The following is a 26,044-nucleotide window of genomic DNA, read 5'->3' on the forward strand; positions in this document are numbered from 1 at the left end:
ACTACCCTTTCACTTTTCACTTTCGTACATTGGAGAAGGAAATGGCAACCCGATCCAGTGTTCTTGCCTGGAGAATCCCAGGAACAGGGGAGCCTGGTGGGCTGCCGTCTATGGGGTCACACAGAGTTGGACACAACTGAAGTGACTTGGCAGCAGCAGCAGCAGCAAACCGTTATATAATAAATCTTGGTAGCATGTGTTCTCCCAACTTATTCTCCAGTCTCCCTCTCCCACAAAGAATCATAGCAGCTTTGTTCGACCTTATCTTTTGGTGTGAATTTTAATGTCACTTTAACAAGTTTTGTGAAAAACTCAGTTGAGATTTTAATTGTAATTGCCACTATACTTATTGGTTAGTTCAGTGAAAACTGAGTTCTTTATAATAACTATGTTTTCTTATTCATGGATGTGGTTCATTTCTCCATTAGTATAATTTCACCCATAAAGTATTACACATATTTTGTTAGTTTTATTCTTAGGCATCTAATAGTTTTTTTTTGGGGGGGGTGTCTAATTATTAACAGATGTTTCTTTAAAATTACAAACTTGTGTAATTCCAGAAATAATTTTAAAAATCATTTCATAATTCACAATAGTTTCAAAATTCTTAAAATTCCAACTGTTTAATAAAAGTACAAATTATACAAAAATAAAATAGATTCTACCTGAAATGTGAAATTGTTAGTATATTATTTCCACCCAAACAAGAACAACATGTAATTTAGCGTTTCTTGCAATATATGATTTAAAAAAGACTAAGTTTGGAATATGCTGAATCAACTTTCTTGTTGTCTATAAAACTCTCTTTTCCTTGTTTTTAGTTTATGAGGTTTGGCACGTGCACACGCCCACCCCCCCCCCTTATTGAAAGTAAGCTATTTTGTGATTTACAAAGGTAAGTGGGTTCTGAACAATCAAAATGTAAACTGATGTTAATCAGATAATTAAACATTTTGACTGTTAAGCTGAGTTGTTAGTGATGTAATTCACCACTAACAAGTATATTCACCATTTACCAAGTGTTGCAGAGAACACAGATTAAGAGGTCAAATCTAAACCCAATTTCCTCACATTATAAGGAAAATTAGGAAGTCCCAGTAAATTACTTGTGGATTACCCAGTTTCCAGTATTCTCTTAGCAGTGGTATTAGCTGATGTAAGACCATGAGACTAATAGGCCCACCCAGCATTTCCATCGCTGAGCCTCAGAATTACTTGCCTTCCATCTTCATCTTAGACTATAACCTGTTCCTCCTGACTCTAAATAATTCTCAGTACGGTCAAATAACCGACCTTTAAAAATACATCTTGAACTGCAGTCTCCGTTTTACCCAATTATCTTAACTGTGCCAGTATACCATGAGCTCAGTATACTGCTGATGGTAATTTAGTCATCAACCCAACTATGTGGACCTCAGTATACAGCAGCTCCGAGATCAAGGCCACTCAGTTAATTCAGCTTGCCCAAACACAGGCCAAACTCAGAGGCTGACCCTGGGGTTATTTCAGGACGTGTCCCTGGCATTCCAGAAAAAGTCAGCTCTACCTCAAACCCAGATCCCAAGACCCACCCCTTCCCCCAAAAAGGTGAGCTAAAGCTTCAGTGCCTTTCGTTCGGGGCTTGGCAGGGCTCAGCCTCATTCCAGAAGGCGAGCCCCGCATGTTTCCGACTAACAGCACGCCAGGAAGAGTCTGATAAAGGCCGAGAAACTGGGAACCAGGCCCATTGTGCCCCAGAACTAGACACGCGGCCTCGAGCCTGACGCAGCCGAGGCCCCGCCCCGCGCGTGACGCCAGCGTCAGGCCAGTCCCGGCAGGCTCCGCGCCCGCCGGCGGCCGAGCGCAGACGAGAGGAATTTTTTTCCCGTGAGCATTCCCCGCTCAGTTCAGCCGCTGTCCAGACCCGGGTCGGCGAGAGTGCCGTCTCCACCGGTTCTCCTACCGCTCGGCTGTCAGTCTGAACGCCCCCAGCCCTCCCGCGAGGGCGCCCCGGGACGGAAGGATCCAGCAGCCTGTCGGCGCCCGCCGTTCTCGTGGTCGCCGTCGCCGTCGTCGTTGTGGTAGTCTCTGCCGTCGCCTGGGCCATGGCCAATTACATCCACGTCCCGCCCGGCTCCCCGGAGGTCCCCAAGCTGGACGTCACGGTGCAAGATCAGGAGGAGCAGCGCTGCCGGGAGGGGGCCCTGAGCCTCCTGCAACACCTGCGGCCGCACTGGGACCCTCAGGAGGTGACTCTGCAGGTAACGCCCACACCCTAGCCCCGGGTCTCTCCCGACCTTGACGCGGCCCAGCGGGGAGGGAGTGGGGGGTTTCCACCTCACCATCCTTTATGGTCCCCGGGGCCCCAGGAGGATCTCCGGGAACGTCTTCTCGTTCCGTTCTTTGGGAAGTGACCCTGTGTTTCCTCCGTCACACCTAGGAAGGTCACTCCCCCTTTCATCATTGCTTACTGAGGTTGTCCTGAGGGCAGATTTCCTTTTTCCCGAAGCGGCTACGTTAGTGACGCACCGCTTGCACCTCAGGAAGGTCCTTCTTGTTACTCGCCCCTCCTCCCCCTCCCCTATTCTAGAAGACTGCGGAATGAACCCTTTCCACTCCCTTTGCAAGGGGTCCTCGCCCGTCGGCCTAAGCCGCTGTCGCCTCTCCTTTCACAAATAATGCAGTAATTAATTTTCTCTGATCTTTTCCTTTCCCTTCCCAACCTTCCCCCCGTCGGTGTAACCCATTGATGCTCACCCTGCGTTTTTATCTTCTCAAATCCTGGGATTGGCGACAGCCCTGTATCCCAAAGTAATGACCGTGGTCACCATGCATTATCAGATTGGGTTCTTAGGTGGCCCTGCACACGTTATTTTGTTTGTATCAGTATTTCTGTAAAGGTTTTAATCATGTGAGTGAACTTAACAATATCTTATATTGGAATGATAGGTGGCTTGTGAATATTTTTTTTTCCAGAGCCACTGTATTCATAGACAGAAATTGGGAGAAAAAGTCCTGGAGAACCCATGCGTTTTTGAATAACTTATTTTTAAAAAGTTATGATGCAGCATACAGGAAATGTATTTTGAGCACATTTCTTTTTAACTTTTGCAGTTTTAGGTACTATATATGAAAATGAACCTCCTTTTCCCTTGCAAACACAAAGTAATTTTAAAGGCTGGCATATTTAAGGTTTGTTTCAAATCTGAGCAATAATATAAGAGTATTCAGTTGAAGTAGCCAGATCATCTGCCTTATTTTGTTGACTGTTTCAGCAAAGTTAACTTAATAGTATCTCAGGTGCTTTGCTAAAGTAGTCACCTATACAAAAATGAATAAAACATGAATAGTGCCCTAGGGCCCAGAACAGTCCTTGACACTTCAGTTTCATAAATGTTGGCTTCAGTTCTTACTGTCTGGAAGAGTTTTGAGCAGATTAAAAGGACCCATATGTTTTGGAAAAAAGTTACCAGATGAAAATTTTGAAAATTTAAGGGGGTGTTTGTTAGCCAGATATGTAGGAATCAAAAGTGAATCAAAAGTGATTTTCATGTGTAATAAAAAAAAAAATAGTAGAGTTGGACCATAAAGAAGGATGAGCACTGGAGAATTGATGCTTTTGAATTGCGGTGTTGGAGAAGACTCCTGAGAGTCCCCTGGACTGAAAGGAGATCAAACCAGTCAATCCTGAAGGAAATCAGTCCTGAATATTCATTGGAAGGACTTATGCTGAAGTTCCAATACTTAGGCCGCCTGATTTGAAACACTGACTCATTGGAAAGACCCTGATGCTGGGAAAGATTGATGGCAAAAGGAGAAGGAGGGAGTGGGGCACGGAGGATGAGATGGTTAGATCGCATTACCGATTCAAGGGACATGAATTTAAGCAAACTGGGAGATAGTGAAGAACAGGGAAGCCTGGTGTGCTGCAGTCCATGGAGTTGCAGAGTCCGACACAACTTAGTGACTGAACAATAACAGCGTATTTTCTTTAGGGAAAATTAGTTTAATTGAAACTTCCAAGTTAAAACTCTACACTTCTTTAGTTTATTATTTATTAACTTATTCTAGTTTTTTTACATTTATTAAAATAAGTTATGTTCTGGCCATCAATTATTAATTAAACATATTAATTAAAGACATTGCTGTTTTCTGGTAAACTCTGGTTCTGACAAGCTGTATTACTTTTTAAGCAGAGACTTAAGAGTTTGAAGCTTTGATGACTGGAATTTCAGAGGTACATGAAGTGTTTTTTTTAAATCATTTAATCCCTCAGACAACCATTTTAGATGGGTACTATCATTTTTTTAGATATAGCTCAGTGGAGAAGGCAATGGCACCCCACTCCAGTACTCTTGCCTGGAAAATCCCATGGACAGAGGAGCCTGGTAGGCTGCAGTCCATGGGGTCGCAAAGAGTAGGACATGACTGAGCGACTTCACTTTCACTTTTCACTTTCATGCATTGGAGAAGGAAATGGCACCCCACTCCAGTATTCTTGCCTGGAGAATCCCAGGGACGGGGGAGCCTGCTGGGCTGCCGTCTATGGGGTTGCACAGAGTTGGACACGACTGAAGCGACTTAGCAGCAGTGAAGTAAAGCCAGGATATAGGTTGAAAAAAAGGATAAAATGTGTTAACATTCAGACTGTTTCTGATTGTTGAAAGTACTTGAGAAACCCGTGTATCAACTTTTGACTTTGAGATCTTTGTACTCATTATCCAAACTTCAAATGTGCTTATTTGTAAATGCAGGTAAATATTACCATTTGTTTTGCTCTTATGATGCTTGATATTTAGAAATCTAATCCCTCCATGTGCAAGCAAAGCTTTCGATCCAGAAGCTGGGACAACTGCTAAGCTGAGTTGATGGTTATTCATCTGTCAATTTAGTAGATCTGACTCCCACATTCTAGGTCATTATAAACTCTGCTTTTATGATGCTTCAGAATTTCTTTAGTAAATATGGACACAAATATTTTCTTTTGAGATTTGCTTTTATTTCCTTTGAAGTATAAAGATAAAAGTCATACCTCACATATAGTTAAAAGACTAAAACAAGTATCAGTAATAAAGCGCATATTTTTAAAAGATTTTTTTCTCAAATTCTTATGTGATATAAAATATTATTTAAACATACCTTAGAAGCTTACTCTAATAATACTTATTTACCTGGCACTTAGTCTTGCCAGCTGAACTTTGAGAGCACATTACAAAATCCAGAAGCAAACAAAAAAAGATGTTAGTACATTCAAAATGATAGAGGGTCCCATCTTTGCTCACAACGTATGGACATATGGATAATATATCTCATTTTAGATAGAGCTTTAAAAAGTTGAATTATTTTTTCCCTATCTCTGCCAAATTAAAAGAATACAATATAAAAGGAGTGGTGAGCTTTGTGGAGTATAGTATGTTAGAATAGGCAGAGTAGGTCTAAAACAATACATCAGAATGTTTTTTATTTAATAATATTTTACTGTTTATAAAGAAAGCACTTTGGCATACACTCTCGCAGCAATCCTGTGAGATAGATGTAGACTGTTAATATGTATTTTATAGTTAAATGATACTGAATTTGAAGTTAGCAGATCTGGGATGCTGCTGCTGCTGCTAAATCGCTTCAGTCATGTCCGACTCTGTGCGACCCCAGAGACGGCAGCCCACCAGGCTCCCCCGTCCCTGGGATTCTCCAGACAAGAACACTGGAGTGGGTTGCCATTTCCTTTTCCAATGCATGAAAGTGAAGAGTGAAAGTGAAACTGCTCAGTCGTGTCCGACTCTCAGCGACCCCATGGACTGCAGCCTACCAGGCTCCTCCGTCCATGGGATTTTCCAGGCAGGAGTACTGGAGTGGGGTGCCACTGCCTTCTCCAGATCTGGGATGATAACTCATAAATTATTGCTCTTTGATAAAAGTTTATGTTTGATCAGTTCAGTCGCTCAGTCGTGTCTGACTCCTTGCGATCCTATGGACTGCAGTTTGTATATTGTGATTAAGACAGGGGAGCCATTTCTCTGCAAAATTAGTAATTTGCTTAAAAATTAAATCTTTGGTTCACAGAAAGATTTTGTCTTAAGTTCCTTACAAATATAATTTCATTACTTTTTCCACATGTGACATTATTCTGGAAAAGGGATTCACTTCTGCTTTCTTTTAAAATTATTACTATCTAATAGGAAAGTATTTGAGTGGGTGATAACACCTAAGAGTATTTTAACTATGACTAAGAGAGATGAGATGTTTAATAGGCTCCTGTGAAGGGTGTGTAATGTTTGATAGGCTCCCATGTATTTTGATAATGTGTGACCACAAAGTCAGGGGTCTAATGTGCTAGTTCACTTTCAAGTATTAATAGCTATATGTCTTGGACTGAACAACCATTTCACCACTCTTTGAGGCCTCAGCATAGTGTAGTGTAAAGAGGATGGTTTCAAATCCTGATGTCAGCCATTTGTCACCTTTGGCAAGTTTAAAAATCTCTATAAAAAGAAATTACTATCTACCTTGGAAAATAGTAGCAAAGTACGAAACAGAATTTAACTACTATCAGTTCAGTTCAGTCACTCATTCGTGTTGCACCCCATGGACTGAAGCTCATCAGGCCTTCCTGTCCATCACCAACTCCCAGAGTTTACTCAAACTCATGTCCGTCAAGTCGGTGATACCTCCAACCATCTCATCCTCTGACATCCCCTTCTCCTCCCGCCTTCAATATTTCCCAGCATCAGGGTCTTTTCACATGAGTCAGTTCTTCTCATCAGGTGGCCAAAGTATTGGAATTTCAGCTTCAGCATCAGTCCTTCCAATGAATATTCAGGACTGATTTCCTTTAGGATGGACTTGTTGGATCTCCTTGCAGTCCAAGAGACTCTCAAGAGTCTTCTCCAACACCACAGTTCAAAAGCATCAGTCTTCGGTGCTCAGCTTTCTTTATAGTTCAACTCTCACATCCATAGATGACCACTGGAAAAACCGTAGCTTTGACTAGACGGACCCTGGTTGGCAAAGTAATGTCTTCGCTTTTTAATATGCTGTCTAGGTTGGTCATAACTTTTCTTTCAAGGAGCAAGTGTCTTAATTTCATGGCTGCAATCACCATCTACAGTGATTTTGGAGCCCCCCAAAATAAAGTCTGCAACTGTTTCCATTGTTTCCCCAACTATTTGCCATGAAATGATGGAACCAGATGCCTTGATCTTAGTTTTCTGAATGTTGAGTTTTAAGGCAACTTTTTCACTCTCCTCTTTCACTTTTAACTACTACACTACAACAAATAGTAATTTTAATTACTATTCATTTACTGCTTTTACTGCTTTACTACTAAGAGTAGAGTATCAGGAAAATTAAATGAAATAGGTAAAAAATTATGCACAGTAAGTTTTATTACTTCACCCTGCCCCCAATCCCCGGCTCACCCCCAGCCTTTGTAAGTAGAAAGTTGTTCTAAAAGAATTGTAAGCTCTTAAAATTCAGTAATTTTGACATTTTTTTTTTTGTGTGTGTGCTGGCATAATGCTAATTTTCAGCAGCATTTCTTGTAGCAGAAGGTAGGCATGGGAGAATGGAGAAGCAAAGGCTTCACAGAGAGGCTTCAGGGGGTACCTTGAATTGAGCTTGGAAGGAAAGACAGGTGATGGAATGGGGAAGTATTTCTGGGCAAAGAAAAACCACTTTCGTAAACTATGAATGTTTCGTGGACTATGAGTGTCTTGGGTAGAATGGTGTACAAAGTGATTTCCAAATACGGCAGAGGTTGAATAGGAAATATTTATGCCTCATTAGGAGGTGGTATTTTATTATCTAGGATGTTTTTAAGCAGTATGTTACGTATTTTTTAGAGAAGTGGCAGATTACTATTTAGGCAGCATCCATTGAAGAAAATGTTTTGAATTGGAAAGTGAGTGATCACTTAGAACGGAGAAGGCAATGGCACCCCACTCCAGTACTCTTGCCTGGAAAATCCCATGCACTGAGGAGCCTGGTAGTCGGACACGACTGAGCGACTTCACTTTCACTTTTCACTTTCACTTTTCACTTTCATGCATTAGAGAAGGAAATGGCAACCCACTCCAGTGTTCTTGCCTGGAGAATCCCAGGAACGGGGGAGCCTGGTAGGCTGCCATCTATAGGGTCATACAGAGTCGGACATGGTTGAAGCAACTTAGCAGCAGCAGCAGATCACTTAGAAAGGACATTATTTTTGAAACTCTTCGTTGCTGCTTACTAAGAGGATGCTAATTAGTATGTGGATTGAAACCACTACAGTTTAAAAAGATGAGTTAAGATGTGATAGGATAGATCAGAGAGCATTGCAAGTAATATGGTTAAATATTTCTTGTGAAGCTTGTTTTAGTTTTACATAAAATATATGTGTTGAATTAAACCATAAACACGTTTTTTTCCCCTGTGTGCTGTGTTAAAAAATGTTGTGAAAGACAACTGAGGAGAGACTGTTATGTTAGTATAGATAAGCGGTGCTGGGATCCAAATTAGGACAGTGGCCTTGAAGCTGGAAATAAGGAATAGATTTGACATTTCAGAAAATAAATGTGCAGGACTTGTTAATTGCTTGCAGGTCCGGGAGGAAGTGGGAAGCTTAAGGGCTTTGTTTTGTTTCGTGTTTCTTTTTGTGGCTGACAAAGATAGGGCAGCAATGAAAGGCCTTTATGTAAGGATTCAAGTTGTATTTTTCAGGATTCTGTCACTGTTTTTTATCTTTTGGCCTTGCCATGTGACAGGTGGGATCTTAGTTCCTTGGCCAGGGCTTGAACCTGAACCCTCTGCCGTAGAAGCACAGAATCTTACACTGGACCACCAAGGAAGTCCCCTGAGTAAAAGAAGTTCTTTTACTCTGATACATCTTATGGGCTATAGGTAAATTTTTGTCACCCTTTTAAAAATTGTAAGATACAACAAGCCTACAGAAAAAAATGAAACATAAATTGTTGTAGGACAAATACCTTTGTAGCCCTAGCTCAGGGAAAGAGAAAATATTAACTAGTAACCCAGAATATCTCCCACTTCCCTTTCTGCTCCTAACTTTTCCCTCCCTCTAGTGGTAATCACAATAACAGTTTAAAAAAAGTTAATAGAACAATATTTTTGAATTGAATTAGTCATTTTTTCTAGTACTCTGAGAAAATATACTGTATGTGTAAATTTTTAAAATAAAGAACTATATAATCATGAAGTAATTTAGTTTTACTGAAAAGATGTAACACAATATTAAAATTTTGAGTAGCTAAAAACCCCCACTTCCTATTCATATTTTATGAAACAATCAACTGTTCTATTTTGTTTATTACCATCTACTTCTCCCTTAAATATTTTACATACTTGTTTTATTGAATCTTATGTACACTTTTGTATTCCTGTTCTTCACATCAGTTCAGTTCAGTTGCTCGGTCATGTCCAACTCTTTGTGACCCCATGGACCGCGGGCTTCGCTGTCCATCACCAACTCCTGGAGCTTGCTCAAACTCATGTCTGTTGTAAATATTTTCATGTTTTTATGGTATTGACCACAGTTTCTGATAGCTAGAAACGTAATATTTGATCATGTTAAAGATATGTGACTTAATTACTTTTAAAGTGAGGTTTTAAAAAGAATTCTAAAGAGTAAAAACAGGAAAATTAGAAAGGCTCAGCAGATAAAGAATCTGCCTGCGTTGCAGGAGACACAGAAGACAGCTTGATCTCTTGTTTGGGAAGATCTCCTGGAGGAGGAATTGACAACCCACTGCAGTATTCTTGCCTGGAGAATTCCATGGACAGAGGAGCCTGGCGAACCATAGTCCATAGGGTTGCAAAGAGTTGGACATGACTGAGCGACTACACAAGCACATAGGCATTCATCACACTCATAAAAGAATACTATCTAACCCTGTTGATTTTGTTTAATAAATACAAATGGTTCATTTTCTTAATAAAATATTTAAAACATAAGTAAGGCTATAAAATGGAAAGTAAAAAACTTAAATCCCTCAACACCAAGTCCTCAAAGGTAATTTTGTGAACAGTTTTTTTTTTGACTTATACAGAATTGTCAGATTATTTACCAGCATAAATAATTTATGTATGGATTTACCAGCATACATTATCTACCTTCATTTATAAATATAGTAAATATAATTAAATTATTCCATATTGTGCTTTTAAAATAATATATCTTCAATATCTCTATGTCAGTGTATGTAATCTTTTTTTAAATTTTGTTTTTATTTTTTAGATATTAAAATCAGTATTGCAGTGAACTACTTTTATGCATATATTTTGGGTAACTTCTTTAAGTATATCCATAAATTCTTAGTGAAATTAAATTTAAAGAAAAAAAATATACACACACATATACATGTATGTGTGTATATATATATATATATAATCTACTTCAAGGAACTGGCTCACACAGTTGTAGAGGTTGGTAAATCTGAAATTTGTATGGCATTGTCTGGTAAACTGGAAACTCTTAAGACAGGAATTGATGCTGTAGCCTTAAGGCAGAGTATCTTCAGGAAAACCTAAGTTTTGCTTTAACAGCCCTTCACCTGATCAAATGAGGCTCACTTATGGGGATTAATCTTTTACTTGAATTTATCTGGTTAATAAGTCTGTGAAATACCTACAGAGCTGCATCTAAATTAATGTTTGATTGAATAACTGGGCATTATAGCCAATCCAAGTTGACGTAAAACTGTCATGGTATTTCTCACTTTATGTAATTTTTTATTCCTCAAAAAAGTATTGTAAAGTATCTTTTTCTGTATACCTTCTCCAATCTCTGATATTAAATTAAAAAAATTTTTGCCAGTTAGATCCATGAAAATGGTATTTTGTTTTCTTTTTACATTGCTTTTAATTCTGTCATTTTGGAAGATGGTGGAATCACAATTGTTTCTTCTACAAAACAGTTACTGACACAAATTAATTCCATCTTTCTAAATTTCTGGTCTTGTCTAGTAGTCATTGTCTTAAAGAATAATTGAAACTTGTCTTTCCCATTATCTTGGCCTGTGGAAGCTTATTCATTTGAATTTAGTATTAATTGGTCATTTTAAACCATAAATAAATATTAAAACTCTGCTTGGTTTCTTAATCATCTTAGGGACTAAAGAAATTTCGTGGTAGCTGAGATATAGAGTTTGTCATTGCAAGATAGTGTCACGTACTGAAAGGAGGCATTGGATTATGTTTTGGGGGTCTCAAGAAGGTCTTCAGGTTCATTGATAGTCACTTTAACTTCTAAAGTGTCATTAAACTGTAATTTCTTTTCACCAACCAGGTTTTCTGTGTTACTTCAAATGGCAACCTGTACAGGTTTGGGCAGTGCAGCAGCATAGAGTCTAGGGCTAATCTGTAACAGATGTTGTCATAATTATTAACTTTTATGATCTCATTATGAATCATTTTGCTGTCTTGTGTTGAAATTTAAATATGTGGTTATCTGCATACTTGATAAGAGCTTAGTTTGTGTCAGAAACTGTTTTATGTGCTTTTGTATATGTTAAGTCATTAATTCTCATGAATGAGAGTTGTTCAGTCGTGTCCAACTCTTTGCGACCCCATGGACTATACAGTCCACGGAATTCTCCAGGCTAGAATACTGAAGTGGGTAGCCTTTTCCTTCTCCAGGGGATCGTCCCAACCCAGGGATTGAACCTGTATTGCAGGCAGATTCTTTATCAGCTGAGCCACAAGAGAAGCTATTAATTCTCATAAAAAATATTAATTAAAAACAAAAACTAAAACTATAAAGTAGATTCTAATTGCTTATATTAAACATGAGATGAATAAAGCACATACAAGTTAAGTGACTTGCCTAAGGTTACTCAACTTATAGACTAACACATCTAGAATTTACAGTCAAGTAGAGGAGTCTTGCTCCGATCTCATTCTCTGAACTAGTACTATCTTAAATACTTGACAGATAGTGTAGGATAAACCCTGTGAAAAGGAGCTCCATGAGATTTCTGTTGTTTTTGTACCCCCTCCAATGAGGTGGAATTTTACATTTCTAGTATATATCTGATATAGTGCTCATACCTAGCATATACCTAGTATATTTTTGTCTGTTTTGGAAAGCTGAAGTACCTTGAGTTAATTGTTGATTTATGCATGAGGTAGGAACCATCCAAGAGTGAAAAAGCATTATCCATACATCTTTAAAGTCAGAAATCTCCATCAAGAGGTCATTTGAATAGCTGAACAAATTGGATTTATTACTCCTTGCAGTTGAGGAAGACTTATTCCATGAGTAATGGTGGGGCTCTCAGTATGTGGGTATTAGAAAGGACTTAGTATAAAAATTTAGGAGAGGGGTCAAGGAAGCTTCCCTGATAGCTCAGTTGGTAAAGAATCCACCTGCAATGCAGGAGACCCTTGTTTGATTCCTGGGTTAGGAAGATCCCCTGGAGAAGGGATAGGCTACCCACTCCAGTATTCTTGGGCGTCCCTGGTGGCTTAGCTGGTAAAGAATCCACCTGCAACCTAGGATACCTGGGTTCAATCCCTGGGTTGGGAAGATCCCCTGGAGAAGGGAAAGGCTACTCACTCCAGTATTCTGGCCTGGAGAATTCCATGGACTATATGGTCCATGGGGTCGCAAAGAGTTGGACATGACTGAGTGACTTTCACTTTCAAGGTAGCAAGGCTTTCCTGTGGATTGGGTGCTGTCAGAAAGGAAGTGGGGCAAGTCTGTGACTGTGGGTAACTTACCTTACCTAGAGGACTGGAGGAATGAAGCAGGGCCAGAACTGTGACTAGAAAAGGAACAGCAGTTCCTCATATTAGCCAGAGCAGGAGGATGTTTGGTGATTTTTGTGGTCTGGAAGAAATTCATAGTTTTATCTGTGTTCACACATGATTACAGAGTGGCTTTGTTTTTGTCTTGATGCATTATGGTCACAGAGTGGTCTCACCTGATACTGATGTTCTGTGAAATTACTTATGTTCAACTGAATCTCTAGGCCTTGCTGTGTGTGCTGGGTCTGTTCCTAGCTATTGGGCTCTTTTGTTTTTCTCACTAATTTAACTTTTTCACATTTAAACTGGATTGATTATGGAAGAAAAAAAAAAAAAACATGCATAAGCCAAAAGAAAAAAGTTTAAAACAGGGAAACAAGAGACAGGATTTAAACTACCTAATATTTGTGTTGGATATTTTTGTAGACATTTCTATCCTTATTTATACATAAATATAAATTAAGTGATACTTTACATAGAATACTCTTATGAAGTAAAAGTCCCTTAGTCGTGTCCGACTGTTTGCGACCCCATGGACTGTACAGTTCATGGAATTCTCCAGGCCAGAATATTGGAGTGGGTAGCCGTTCCCTTCTCCAGGGAATCTTCCCAACCCAGGGATTGAACCCAGGTCTCCCACATTGCAGGTGGATTTTTTACCAGCTGAGCCATCAGGGAAGCAAAATACTCTTATAAATGAAGTAATATTTTTTTGCCCCAGGAATTTATTGTGACTATCATTTTATTGTAAATTTGTAGCTATTTTGTATAGTAGAGTATGTTAGGGTTAGTGTCATTGGAGTTGTGAGTCAGTGTCATCCTTCTAAATATGTGTATATTGTTCAATAATCTTATCTAATGTTATCCACTTCTAGCCCTTTTAAGTGCATACATCTTAAATGTGTATTTCTGTGTGTACACACAAATATACAATATAGCATGCACAATTAAAGAAATGTATTATAGGCAAGAGTGAAAGAATAAATATGGCACCCTACTCCAGTACTCTTGCCTAGAAAATCCCATGGACGGAGGAGCCTGGTAGGCTGCAGTCCATGGGGTCGCTAAGAGTTGGACACAACTGAGCGACTTCCCTTTCACTTTTCACTTTCATGCATTGGAGAAGGAAATGGCAACCCACTCCAGTGTTCTTGCCTGGAGAATCCCAGGAATGGGGAGCCTGGTGGGCTGGTGTCTATGGGGTCGCAGAGAGTCGGACATGACTAAAGTGACTCAGCAGCAGCAGATCAATAAGACAAGCTAGTATTTAAAGTGAAAGTGAAGTTGCTCAGTCATATCCGACTCTTTGCGACCCCATGGACTGTAGCCTGCCAGGCTCCTCCATCCATGGGATTTTCCAGGAGAGAATACTGGAGTGGGTTGCATTTCCTTCTCCAGGGGATCTTCCTGACCCAGGGATCGAACCCAGGTCTCCCACATTGTAGGCAGAAGCTTTAACCTATGAGCCACCAGGGAAGCCAGTATTTAAGTCCTTACTAAATATTTTTGGGGAGGATGTAGAAAACACAGGTTTTACTCCTGGCTTTTGAGAAGTGTGGAGTGTCATTCATCATAAGCATTTCAGAACATTAATTACTTCAATAATTGAAATATTTTATTTCTATATGATATTTGGAGGAGTTACAGAGTAATATGTGTGAGTTGATATTTTAATAAGAACAAACTTGCAACATAGTTTTTAAGAAAATGATGATTGGAATTTAGTATAAGGGCATATGCTTCTTGTCATTGTCTCCCTACCTACCAGCTTTTTGAAATCTAGGTGGAAGGCAGAGTTTGTATGTCTCTGCATACCCTCAAAACATAAATATTCAAAATAAATCTTTTCACATTAGCTCATTAAATTTACCTACATTAGGTGAATAAGGATAAGAAAATACTTCTTTCAAATTTCACCTGAAGATCTTAAGCCTTCTCAGGTATCATTTATCATTATAACAGTCTTATCAAAATAAAAATACCCTCTTTCTCAGGCATTAGTTAAATGTGTATACATTTAAAACTTATCCTTTGTTCATTATTCTTGTTCTTTCCCAGTTGTCTTGGGAAAAATGTCCTTAACACTTGCTTTCACTTTTATCCCTTTATTCCACCCTAGAGCCTCCAAAAGCTCTGAGTTATAATTGGGTAAATAGAAAGTTTTAGTGTCAATTTTAGGAGAAGGGGATGACAGAGGGTGAGATGGTTGGATGGCATCACTGACTTGATGGACATGAGTTTGAGCAAGCTGCAGGAGTTGGTGATGGACAGGGAAGCCTGGTGTGCTATAGTCCATGGGGTTGCAAAGAGTTGGACACGACTGAGCAACTGAACTGAACTGAGTGTCAAATTAATGTAGAGGAAGACAAAAGTTGCAGTTTTTGGATAGACTTAGAGAACTAATATTGCTAATCATCTGTTTGCTTTTTAATATAATATTATACTCAAATCTGAAAAAGGACTTTAAAACTCCGGAGGGAACTTCCCTAGTGGTCTGTTGGTTAAGACTCTGCCCTTCCACCGCAGGGGGCATGGGTTCAGTCCCTGGTTGGGGAACTAAGATCCCTCATGCCTCACGGTGCAGCAAAAAAAAAATCTTGAAAAGTCCCCAAACTCCCTTTTAGAAAATATCTGTGAAATCTCTAGTTACTTCTCTGTCTTCATCTAATTAAATTGTGCTGCTGCTGCTTGTTTAGCTGTAGCATTCAAGTTTAAATTATTATAACCAAAATACTTAGAAGAATTTCTAGTGTATATTATGGTAAGTAATCTTTGAAAATAACATTTAAAATTAAGTTTTTTATAAATTGGAGATTTACCATAATAAAAATTATGGTACATTATGTTTGTAATTTTAAACTTGTGAACATTATTAAAGACTTTTTAATATCATACATTACGCTAGCAAGAAAGCCACTTTCCCTATCTTCAGAGATTTTCCAATCTGTTAGACATAGGAGAGAGAAAGAATGTGTGTGTTGCACCACACAACATATTAAACAGCAGCATTCCATTTTGTTTACATCTAGAATTAAAGTTATAGACATGTTAGGCAAAATTATATTCAAAAACTAAGTAGATATTTTCTTTCAATTAGTATTTAATGTTTTTCAAGTTATCTCCTAATCCTTCCTTAAAAGTGAATAATTGTTTTTCCTTTTTTTTTTTTTCTTTTTTTTGGGGGCAGCTTTTCACTGATGGAATCACAAATAAACTTATTGGCTGTTATGTGGGTAATACAATGGAGGATGTCGTCCTGGTGCGAATTTATGGCAATAAGACTGAGTTGTTAGTCGACCGTGATGAGGAAGTGAAGAGTTTCCGAGTGTTGCAGGCTCATGGCTGCGCACCACAGCTCTACTGTACCTTCAATAATGGACTGTGCTATGAATTTATACAGGGAGAAGCGTTGGATCCAAAGCATGTCTGCAACCCTGCCATTTTCAGGTACATTTCTTTTCCGAAGTAATTTATCCTTTTGAAAAGTTAAGTGCACTAAGGAAATGTTTTTTGAAGCTGCCTTTTCTTTCTTTAAGCAACTATTTGGTTAATTAGAAACTTTCTCTTGTTCGGGTTTTGTTTTGTTTTTGTTAAAGAAAAAGCATTCCTTTTTATCTGAATTCTCATAGTTAACTCTGCAAAAGAAATAAGAGTGTGAGGTTTTAGATTAGCTTGCTATAGAAGGTCAAAGTTTCTCCTTAATTTTTTTAAAATAGTGCTTGAATCAAATCATTACACATTTCTTATTATTAAGTTTTGTCACTCAGTTGCTCATAGTTTCAGAATTATTGCTCACTAAGATCCTTTTAATACTGTTAACACTTCTTTGTTACTCTTTAAACTTCTAGTATTTAATTCAATGTATTGTATTTTTATAAGGAAATGCCCTAAAAATATAAAATTGATAAAATTTTCTTTTCTGCTCTTGAAAACTCAATAAATGGGCTTGATTTGAAAACCGCAAGTTCATTTATAGTTTAGATCTAAACTTCTCAAACAGTTTGGTCCCAAGACTGTTTTACAACTTTTAAAGTTTACTGAGGACCTAAAGAGTTTTTGTTATTGTGAATTATATTTATCAATATTTACTATGTTAGATCATTCAGGTATGACCTAAATCAAATCCCTTATGAGTATACAGTGGAAGTGAGAAACAGATTTAAGGGACTAGATCTGATAGACATAGTGCCTGCTGAACTACGGATGGAGGTTCGTGACATTGTACAGGAGACAGGAATCAAGACCATCCCCAAGAAAAACAAATGCAGAAAAGCAAAATGGCTGTCTGAGGAGGCCTTACAAATAGCTGTGAAAAGAAGGCAAGCAGAAAGCAAAGGAGAAAAGGAAAGAAGATAGAAGCATCTGAATGTAGAGTTCCAAAGAATAGCAAGGAGAGATAAGAAAGCCTTTCTCAGTGATCAATGCAAAGAAATAGAGGAAAACAACAGAATGGGAAAGACTAGAGATCTCTTCAAGAAAATTAGACATACCAAGGGAACATTTCATGCAAAGATGGGCTTGATAAAGGACAGAAATGGTATGGACCTAACAGAAGCAGAAGATATTAAGAAGAAGTGGCAGGAGTACACAGAAGAACTGTCCAAAAAAGATCTTCACGACCCAGGTAATCACGATGGTGTGATCACTCACACTCACCTAGAGCCAGACATCCTGGAATGTGAAGTCAAGTGGGCCTTAGGAGGTATCACTATGAACAAAGCTAGCGGAGGTGATGGAATTCCAGTTGAGCTATTTTAAATCCTGAAAGATGATGCTGTGAAATTGCTGCACTCAATATGCCAACAAATTTGGAAAACTCAGCAGTGGCTATAGGACTGGAAAAGGTCAGTTTTCATTGCAGTCCCAAAGGTAATGCCAAAGAATGCTCAAACTACTGCACAGTTGGACTCATCTCACATGCTAGTAAAGTAATGCTCAAAATTCTCCAAGCCAGGCTTCAGCAATACGTGAACCGTGAACTTCCTGATGTTCAAGTTGGTTTTAGAAAAGGCAGAGGAACCAGAGATCAGATTGCCAACATTTGTTGGATCATCGAAAAAGCAAGCGAATTCCAGAAAAACATCTATGTCTATTTTATTTATTATGCCAAAGCCTTTGACTGTGTGGATCTGTGGAAAATTCTGAAAGAGATGAGAATACCAGACCACCTGACTTGCCTCTTGAGAGGCAGGTATGACCTGTATGCAGGTCAGGAAGCAACAGTTAGAACTGGACATGGAACAACAGAGTGGTTCCAAATAGGAAAAGGAGTACGTCAAAGCTGTATATTGTCACCCTGCTTATTTAACTTATATGCAGAGTACGTCAAGGCTGTATATTGTCACCCTGCTTATTTAACTTATATGCAGAGTACATCACGAGAAACGCTGGGCTGGAGGAAGCACAAGCTGGAACCAAGATTGCAGGGAGAAATATCAGTAATTTCAGATATGCACCCTTATGGCAGAAAGTGAAGAACTAAAGAACCTCTTGATGAAAGTGAAAGAGGAGAGTGAAAAAATTGGTTTAAAGCTCAACATTCAGAAAACCAAGATCATGGCATCCGTCCCATCACTTCATGGCAAATAGATGGGCAAACAGTGGTAACAGTGGCTGACTTTATTTTGGGGGGCTCCAAAATCACTACAGATGGTGATTGCAGCCATGAAATTAAAAGATGCTTACTCCTTGGAAGGAAAGTTATGACCAACCTAGACAGCATATTAAAAAGCAGAGACACTACTTCATCAACAAAGGTCCATCTAGTCAAGGCTATGGCTTTTCCAGTGGTCATGTATGGATGTGATAGTTGGACTATAAAGCAAGCTGAGCACTGAAGACTTGATGCTTTTGAACTGTGGTGTTGGAGAAGACTCTTGAGAGTCCCTTGGACTGCAAGGAGATCCAACCAGTCCATTCTAAAGGAGATCAGTCCTGGGTGTTCACTGGAAGGACTGATGCTGAAGCTGAAACTCGAATACTTTGGCTACCTGATGCAAAGAGCTGACTCTTTTGAAAAGACCCTGATGCTGGGAAAGTTTGAGGGCAGGAGGAGAAGGGGACAACAGAGGATGAGATGGTTGGATGGCAATTCAATGGACATGGGTTGGGTGGACTCCAGGATTTGGTGATGGACTGGGAGGCCGGGCGTGTTGTGGTTCATGGGGTCGCAAAGAGTCGGACACGACTGAGTGACTGAACTGGACTGAACTATGTTAGAAATTAAAACAAAGTTTTTAGAATGGAAGAGTACCAAAGTGCATATTCTTTTAGCTGTCAGTCAACATGATGACAACATCACACCATTTCATGTAACTTTTCAATATTGTTCTCTACACCCATTTAGAAAAGAAGAACGAAAAAGGTAAATAACACTTGATGAAAATAGTTTTAATCTCACAAACCTTTTCCTGAAAGGGTCTTGAGCCATAGATCAAAGTGCACAGTATTCTCTTGCTTTGACTTCTTCAGACGTACCTACTTGCCTGTATTATGATTATAATAAAGAGAATCTACTTTGGATATACCGGACATTGGAATATATTTATATTTAATCTAACCTAGGGGAGGGAAAGTAATTCAGACAGTCAGCCGCTCTACTAGTAATACAGTCTGTGATAGATAATAGCCTTGGGGGGGGAAAATAAGCTAAATAGTATACACAGAGGGGTAGAAAAGGCTTTTAAAAAAGTACAACTAATTTACTGTGGTATAGTTGGGAAATAAGCAGTGTTTAACTAAGATGATACTTGAATTGGACCTTAAAGGTGATGCAGAACATGGAGGAGTCTGAGGGAGATGACAGGTAAAGACGAATTACATCATGCTAATACTTAACTAGTAATTCAGCCTATGCAAGTTTATCATGACCTTTTTTATTTGAATTTCTCTATAGCAGTCAAATATTGCAGAAATCTTTAATTATTATTATTATTATTTTAATTCTAAAGTGTTTAGGAATTTTTTTACCTGGTATTTCTCTAAAATTTACCTCTTGCTGGGAATCCTGGCTGAAGTGTAATTAAAACTGCTCAGCAACAGACATACAGGGAGAAGTGCAGTTTAAAATGAGTTATTGCACATTTATCAATAAACATAACTAAAAAATACCAACTTCCAGTGCTGAGCATATTGTAGTGAAACTGGTAAACTATGGGTTGCAAATAGAATTGGTAATGTTCTCTTTTGGAAATCCGTAGGGCAATATATAGTAAGTCATAAAAGAAAGTCATATGGCTTGGTTGTGTGATAACTCATATTTGAATATAACAAAGGTACATTAGCACAAATAAATGTTATGTTAATATTGAATGTTGTCTAAAACATACAAAATGTCTGATGTAGGACTAAGAAAAAATAAGCTTACTAGTTAAACTGTGGCTACAATCAGTAATTTGTTTATGTAAAAAACTGAAAGGAGTTTTTAAAAAAATAAATTCTGTTGGGAAGGTAGGATTGGGGATCTGTTTTTTCAATTTCAAAAAATGCCTGTTATTGTTATAGTTTTTAAAAAGCTTCCAAGAAAGGAGCAACTAGTGAGTATTAGTAGGTATTTGAAGAAATTCTCTGCAGCCTTGAGGTTTTCAAACATTTGGGTTTATTGAGTATGGAATTTAAAGTAGCATTTGCCTTGATGTTAGTACAGTAAAACCTTATCTTACTGAGACTACATAGAAGAAGGACCATCTGTGATAGTGAAAATAAGAAATCTTAATTTTTTATTACCTAATTCTTTTTCTTGTTGTATATAAAATTAGCTAATAGAAAATAATTGAATTGTTCTAATCAAGTCTTTTTAAGAACTGTATTCTTTTTTATGACCATTTATATTATTTAACATTTTTATTTTAAATTGTAATAAAATACATGTAACATAATTTGCCATCTTAATTTTTAAGTATGCAGTTGCATAGTGTTAAGTACATTCACATTGTTTTGCAATCTCCACAGTTCTTTTCGTCTTGCAAAACTAAAATTTTATATACAAAAGCAACAACTTCCCATTCTCCCCTACTGCCCCCTTGGCAGCCATACTGCTTTTTGTCTGTATGAATTTGACTGCTGAGGATACCTTATATAAGTGTTACTTCTGTCTTTTTGTGACTGGCTTATTTCACTTAGCTTAATGTCTTCATCCATGTTGTAGCATGTATCAGAGTTTCCTTCCTTTTTTTAAAGGCTGAATAATATTCCATTGTATGTGTAGGCTATGTTTTGTTTACTCACTAATTTATGGATGAACATTTGGGTTATTACTAGTTTTTTTGCTTACGAATGTGGGTGAGCAAATGCTTTTTTAGACCCTGTTTTCAGTTCTTCAGGATATATTATCAGAATTGCTCGATCATACAGTCATTCTATTTTTAATTTTTTTTGAAACTGCCATACTGTTTTCCATAGCACCTATACTAATTTCCATTCTCACCAGCAGTGCACAGGGTCCAGTTTTTGCAAGTCTTTGCTGACATATTATTATTATTTTGATAGTAGCCATCCCAATTATAAGGAGATGGTATCTCATTGTGATTTTGATCTCTGTTTCCCTAATAGTCACATTTAGCATCTTTTCTTATGCCTGTTGGCCATTTGTGTATCTTCTTGGGGGAAATGTCAATTCAGGTCCTCTTCCAGTTTTCTACTTGGATTATTTTTTGTTGTCAAGATGTAAGAGTACTTAGATAATCTGACTATTAACCCCATATCATATATATGATTTACAAATACTTTATTTAATTCTGTGGGTTGCCTTTTCACTCTGTTGATTTTGCCCTTTAATGCACAGTTTTAAATTTTGATGTACGTGGATTGTTTTGCTGATCACTAACAACCTGTGCAGTTGTTGGAAGAGGTCATCAAGGGGATGTGACCACCAGTTGACCCCCTGGGCTGTACTCACACAATAGGAGGTTCCTCACCCCCTCCCTGGAGAAGGCCATGGCACCCCACTCCAGTGCTCTTGCCTGGAAAATCCCATGGACGGAGGAGCGTGGTGGGCTGCAGTCCACGGGGTCGCTGGGAGTCAGACACGACTGAACGATTTCACTTTCACTCTTCACTTTCATGCATTGGAGAAGGAAATGGCAACCCACTCCAGTGTTCTTGCCTGGAGAATCCCAGGGATGGGGAGCCTGGTGGGCTGGTGTCTATGGGGTCGCAAAGAGTCGGGCACGACTGAAGTGACTTAGCAGCAGCACCCCCTCCCCTGCCCTTGGAATGTGTACTCTGCTTACTGTTCCCCAGGTGGAAGCTATTTTCGAGGATAGAGCCTTGAGAGAATGGGGTGTTGTTGAGACTGTCTGGATGGCATACATTACTGAACCCCGTTAAGACTTCTATATAAACTTCTAAGATTCTGGCAGGCAGGTAGATCTATTTCTCCTGCAGCTACCCAAGACAAGCCTTATATGTAAGTTCTCTTGCTTATTTAACCTGCTACCTGCCCATCTGGGGGAAAAAAAAAATTGATGTATGTAGGCCAGTTTGTTCGTTTTTAGTTTTGTCATCTGTGCTATTGGTGTCATATCCAGGAAATTGTTAGCAAGTCCAGCGTCATGAAGCTTTTCCCTTATATTTTCTTCTAAAAGTTTTATAGTTTTAGCTCTTACATTTAGATTTTTGATCCACTTCAGGTTAATTTTTATGTATGATTTAAGGAAAGGATTAAGGAATTTCTGTCTTTTACATGTGGATATTCTCTTTTTCTAGCACCATCTGTTGAGAAAACTGTCCTCTGCCATTGAATAGTCTTGACATCCTTATTGAAGATCATTTGCTCATAAACTGGGGGGTTTAGTTTTGGGCTCTATTCCATTGGTCTGTGTGTCTGGTGATATGCCAGTACCACTCTGTTTTGATAACTGTAGCTTTGTAATAAGTTTTGAAATCAGGAAATGTGAGATCTCTAACTTTATTCTTTTTTCTTTAACTTGTTTTTAATCTGTCTGGGATTCCTTAAAATTACATTTGAATTCTAGGTTTTTTTTTTTTTTTCTGTTTAATGTAAAAAATTCTATTAGGATTTTGGTAGGGATAGTATTGAATTTATAAATCACTTTGGCTAGTATTGACATTATAGCAATTTTAAGTCTTCCAGTCCACAAACAGGGGATATCTTTCCATTTAATTTAATTTTTTTCAGCAATGTTTTGTATATAAATTTTTTTACTTTCTTGGATAAATTTATTTTTAAGCATTTTATTCTTTTTGATGCTGTTGTAAATGGAGTTGTTTTGCTTAATCTCCTTTTTGAGGAGAATGTTGTTCATTGATAATGTAGATTTGTAGCATATTTTATGTGTTGATTTTGTGTTCTGCAAATGTGTTGAATTCAGTTACGAGTGGAAAACTGTAAATTTTCCTAACAAAGCCATCCTTCAAAAATTGCATGTTGGTTTTTTTTTCAAGACCAATTTATTAAAAATTTCAGATGAGTATGGAACTTGTAAATAGGACTTATTTAATTTTTAAAATCTCTTAGTAAAGCTTGTTTTTTAAGTATGTAGTTGCTGTGCTTGCAGTTTAACTATATTTGTTATTTCCATGAGGATATTTGTATAATAGATTTTCTTCCTTTCCTTGTTAATTTTGCTACAGAGATGAGAGACCAGTAGTTCTAAGACCTGTAGAAATTAGCTTGAATTCTAAATTTTGAAAGAAAAAAAAAAGACATATTATACAAGTTATGTCTTGTCAAATAACAGGCAGTGTTTCAAATGGATGGTCACTTTGTCTTTCTGTAGCTCTGCATTAATTTTGGCACAACTGGTATTATATGAGATTTAAAAAAAATCCAGGATAGATTTTAATCCACCTGAGGATAACTCCAATAGTGGTAGAATCCTGTGGTAAGTTTCTAAATGTACCCTGAATCTGTTACAAAGATGATGATTCTTATTCATCAAGTATCTATTAAGTACCTCCTTTTAGTGCTGAATGCTAAGAGAGAAGAATTAAGGCATGGTGTTTGCCTCTTGTAGGATAACCTAGTGATAGTATTGATCAGTAGTATTAATAAAGCAATCTCAACTATACTATTATCATTTGCTGCTATTTTTAAAAAATTACATAGGAAAATGCTATAAAACATTTAAATAATATTCTGAATATATTTTTACCTGTTATATAAGCATGATGTTATCATTTAATATTAACATCATCCCTTAATCAAATACTGTTTTGACAGTGTACCTTTAGAAAGGACAAATATATCTATAATTTACTTTAGAAGATACTAATCATTAGCTCTTAAGTTTCGATATAGCTTTGTTTGAAAATACTAATTTTGCTCTTGTATGTTGGTAATTACCTGTTATATAAGCATGATGTTATCATTTAATATTAACATCATCCCTTAATCAAATACTGTTTTGACAGTGTCCTTTAGAAAGGACAAATATATCTATAATTTACTTTAGAAGATACTAATCATTAGCTCTTAAGTTTTGATATAGCTTTGTTTGAAGATACTAATTTTGCTCTTGTATGTTGGTAATTAACAGTTTGTTTTCCATTTGAGTAGATATGTATCTCATTATGTAACAGTATTTTTTAAATTTCATATAAAATAATTTTTATAATTTCACTTGTAATTTCAGAAATTTACTCAAAGATGAAAATAGTTGCTGATTTTTGATAAAAATCAGTATCATTTGGAAAACTTTGCCTCTTTTAGTCCATAGATCATGTATGTTTAATATTTCTATTATGACTAGTAGGAAATTGATATGAGATGGGAAGTTAGTTTACAGGAGCCTTGTATATGAATAAAAATGTGAAATTCCTATTGTCATTATTGAACTTAAATCTCTAAACAGAGTGGATGTTTATATAAATTTTTTTCTTTTATTTACAGACATCCCTTCTTAGATTTGAAGGAGAGATTTTAAGATGACATGAGTAATTTGGCTTTCCTTGTTAGAACCCAGAGACTCAGAAATGCAGTGATTTGCTAATTCTGTGCAGTGTAGCCATCTTTCTGCCCAAAAAGTCAAGATTCTCACAATTAGTAGGTGCTTTTTCTCATAGCAACTATTCAACAGATTCTGTTAATATGTAAGAGCCCTTTGGAGTTATGAGCATTCTATTTACCGTAGAATTGTCATTTCAGTCACTCGTAGCTGAGTAACTTATATTTGGAGAACTTCTGAAACTACATTTTGTGGTTTTCAAATCAGTCTCATATAAACTCTGGGGTAAAACAATGAAAAATGACATTATTATTTATTTTTAAAACAGCAAATAAAAATTTATGTATCTATTCTAATACGTGACCCTTCTCCAAAATCATTGGTCTCATTTGTTGGGTAAACAGTTTTAGGTCATAATGTTCTGTTGATATAGATTTGTCCTTGAGTTTTGTGTAACATGGATTACTTTTCTTCAGACCTCTTGTCCCAACTCCCTCGCTTAAAGTTTAAAACCAGTTTATGTATACATATACCTGTGTGCACGTGTATATAAATATATGTGTGTTTATTTGCACTTTGTTTTAATTATCACTTGGTTTTTTTCATGAAGTTTCTTAGTGCTTAAAGTGCTATATGTTTATTTATAGCACTTTTATGGGTCTGGCTTTTTAATGCAAATACTGTATGAGAGATTGATAATAAAAATAGATTTTTTTATTCTGTATTCTTATAGAATATGTGGTCTTAAGGTCATTCAAGCAATAATTATTTATAAAAAATGATTATTTGGTAATTTGAGAGATATGAACCAAAACACACATACCTAAAAAGATCATGGGTTTTAATATTTTGGCAATGCATTAGGATTCTTTTTTTTTTCCATCAAAATATGATTTATTCTTCACATGGTTGCATACTTAGTTTTATTCTCAAATCAGCAAAGTTTTCCATTTTAGACAAGAATGCAGTGCCTTAAAGGCAAAAGATATTCTCAGATAAGATACCTTTTGCTTCTCCTTTTAAATAACTTCAACATCCATAGGTAGAATTGTAACTTAATCATCAAAATAAAGGCCAAAAGCAAATATTACTCAGTTACAGTGAAACCTCATCATACTTATTTTTCAGAATAGAAAACAGTAGAAGGAGAAAAATATTGAATGTCTCACAAGAAGAAAAATATTGAATGTGTCAGACATGACACTTGCAGTGTCTTTAGGCTGAGGAACTGGATATGGCTGGATATGATCTACATGTAATCTTTAAGCTTAAGAGTAACAATATTAGGAGGTTTCTCTTTAAAAATTTAGGTAGGTTAAAGAACAGCATTAAAATTCTTTGTTACTCATTTTTAATTCGATAGTAAAATCCAGTAGTGCTCTGAAGACGAGAAACTGACCAATTTCTGTATCTGGGTA

The 26,044-nt window shown here is 37.3% G+C and overlaps 1 protein-coding gene across 1 annotated transcript in view; it reads left to right on the forward strand.

Moving 5' to 3' along the window:
• Nucleotides 1-1,806: 1,806 nt before the first annotated feature.
• Nucleotides 1,807-26,044, forward strand: part of ETNK1 (ethanolamine kinase 1) — a 54,977-nt gene continuing 30,739 nt past the window's right edge. Inside the window, exons 1-2 of the mRNA XM_040235356.1 lie at nt 1,807-2,240; nt 15,908-16,167. Of these exons, the coding sequence (XP_040091290.1) occupies nt 2,085-2,240; nt 15,908-16,167 (416 nt within the window). The 5' untranslated portion in view covers nt 1,807-2,084. The remainder of the gene's footprint in view (nt 2,241-15,907; nt 16,168-26,044) is intronic.

This window comes from Oryx dammah, unplaced genomic scaffold (assembly GCF_014754425.2).
Source record: "Oryx dammah isolate SB20612 unplaced genomic scaffold, SCBI_Odam_1.1 HiC_scaffold_29, whole genome shotgun sequence".
Taxonomy (NCBI): domain Eukaryota; kingdom Metazoa; phylum Chordata; class Mammalia; order Artiodactyla; family Bovidae; genus Oryx; species Oryx dammah.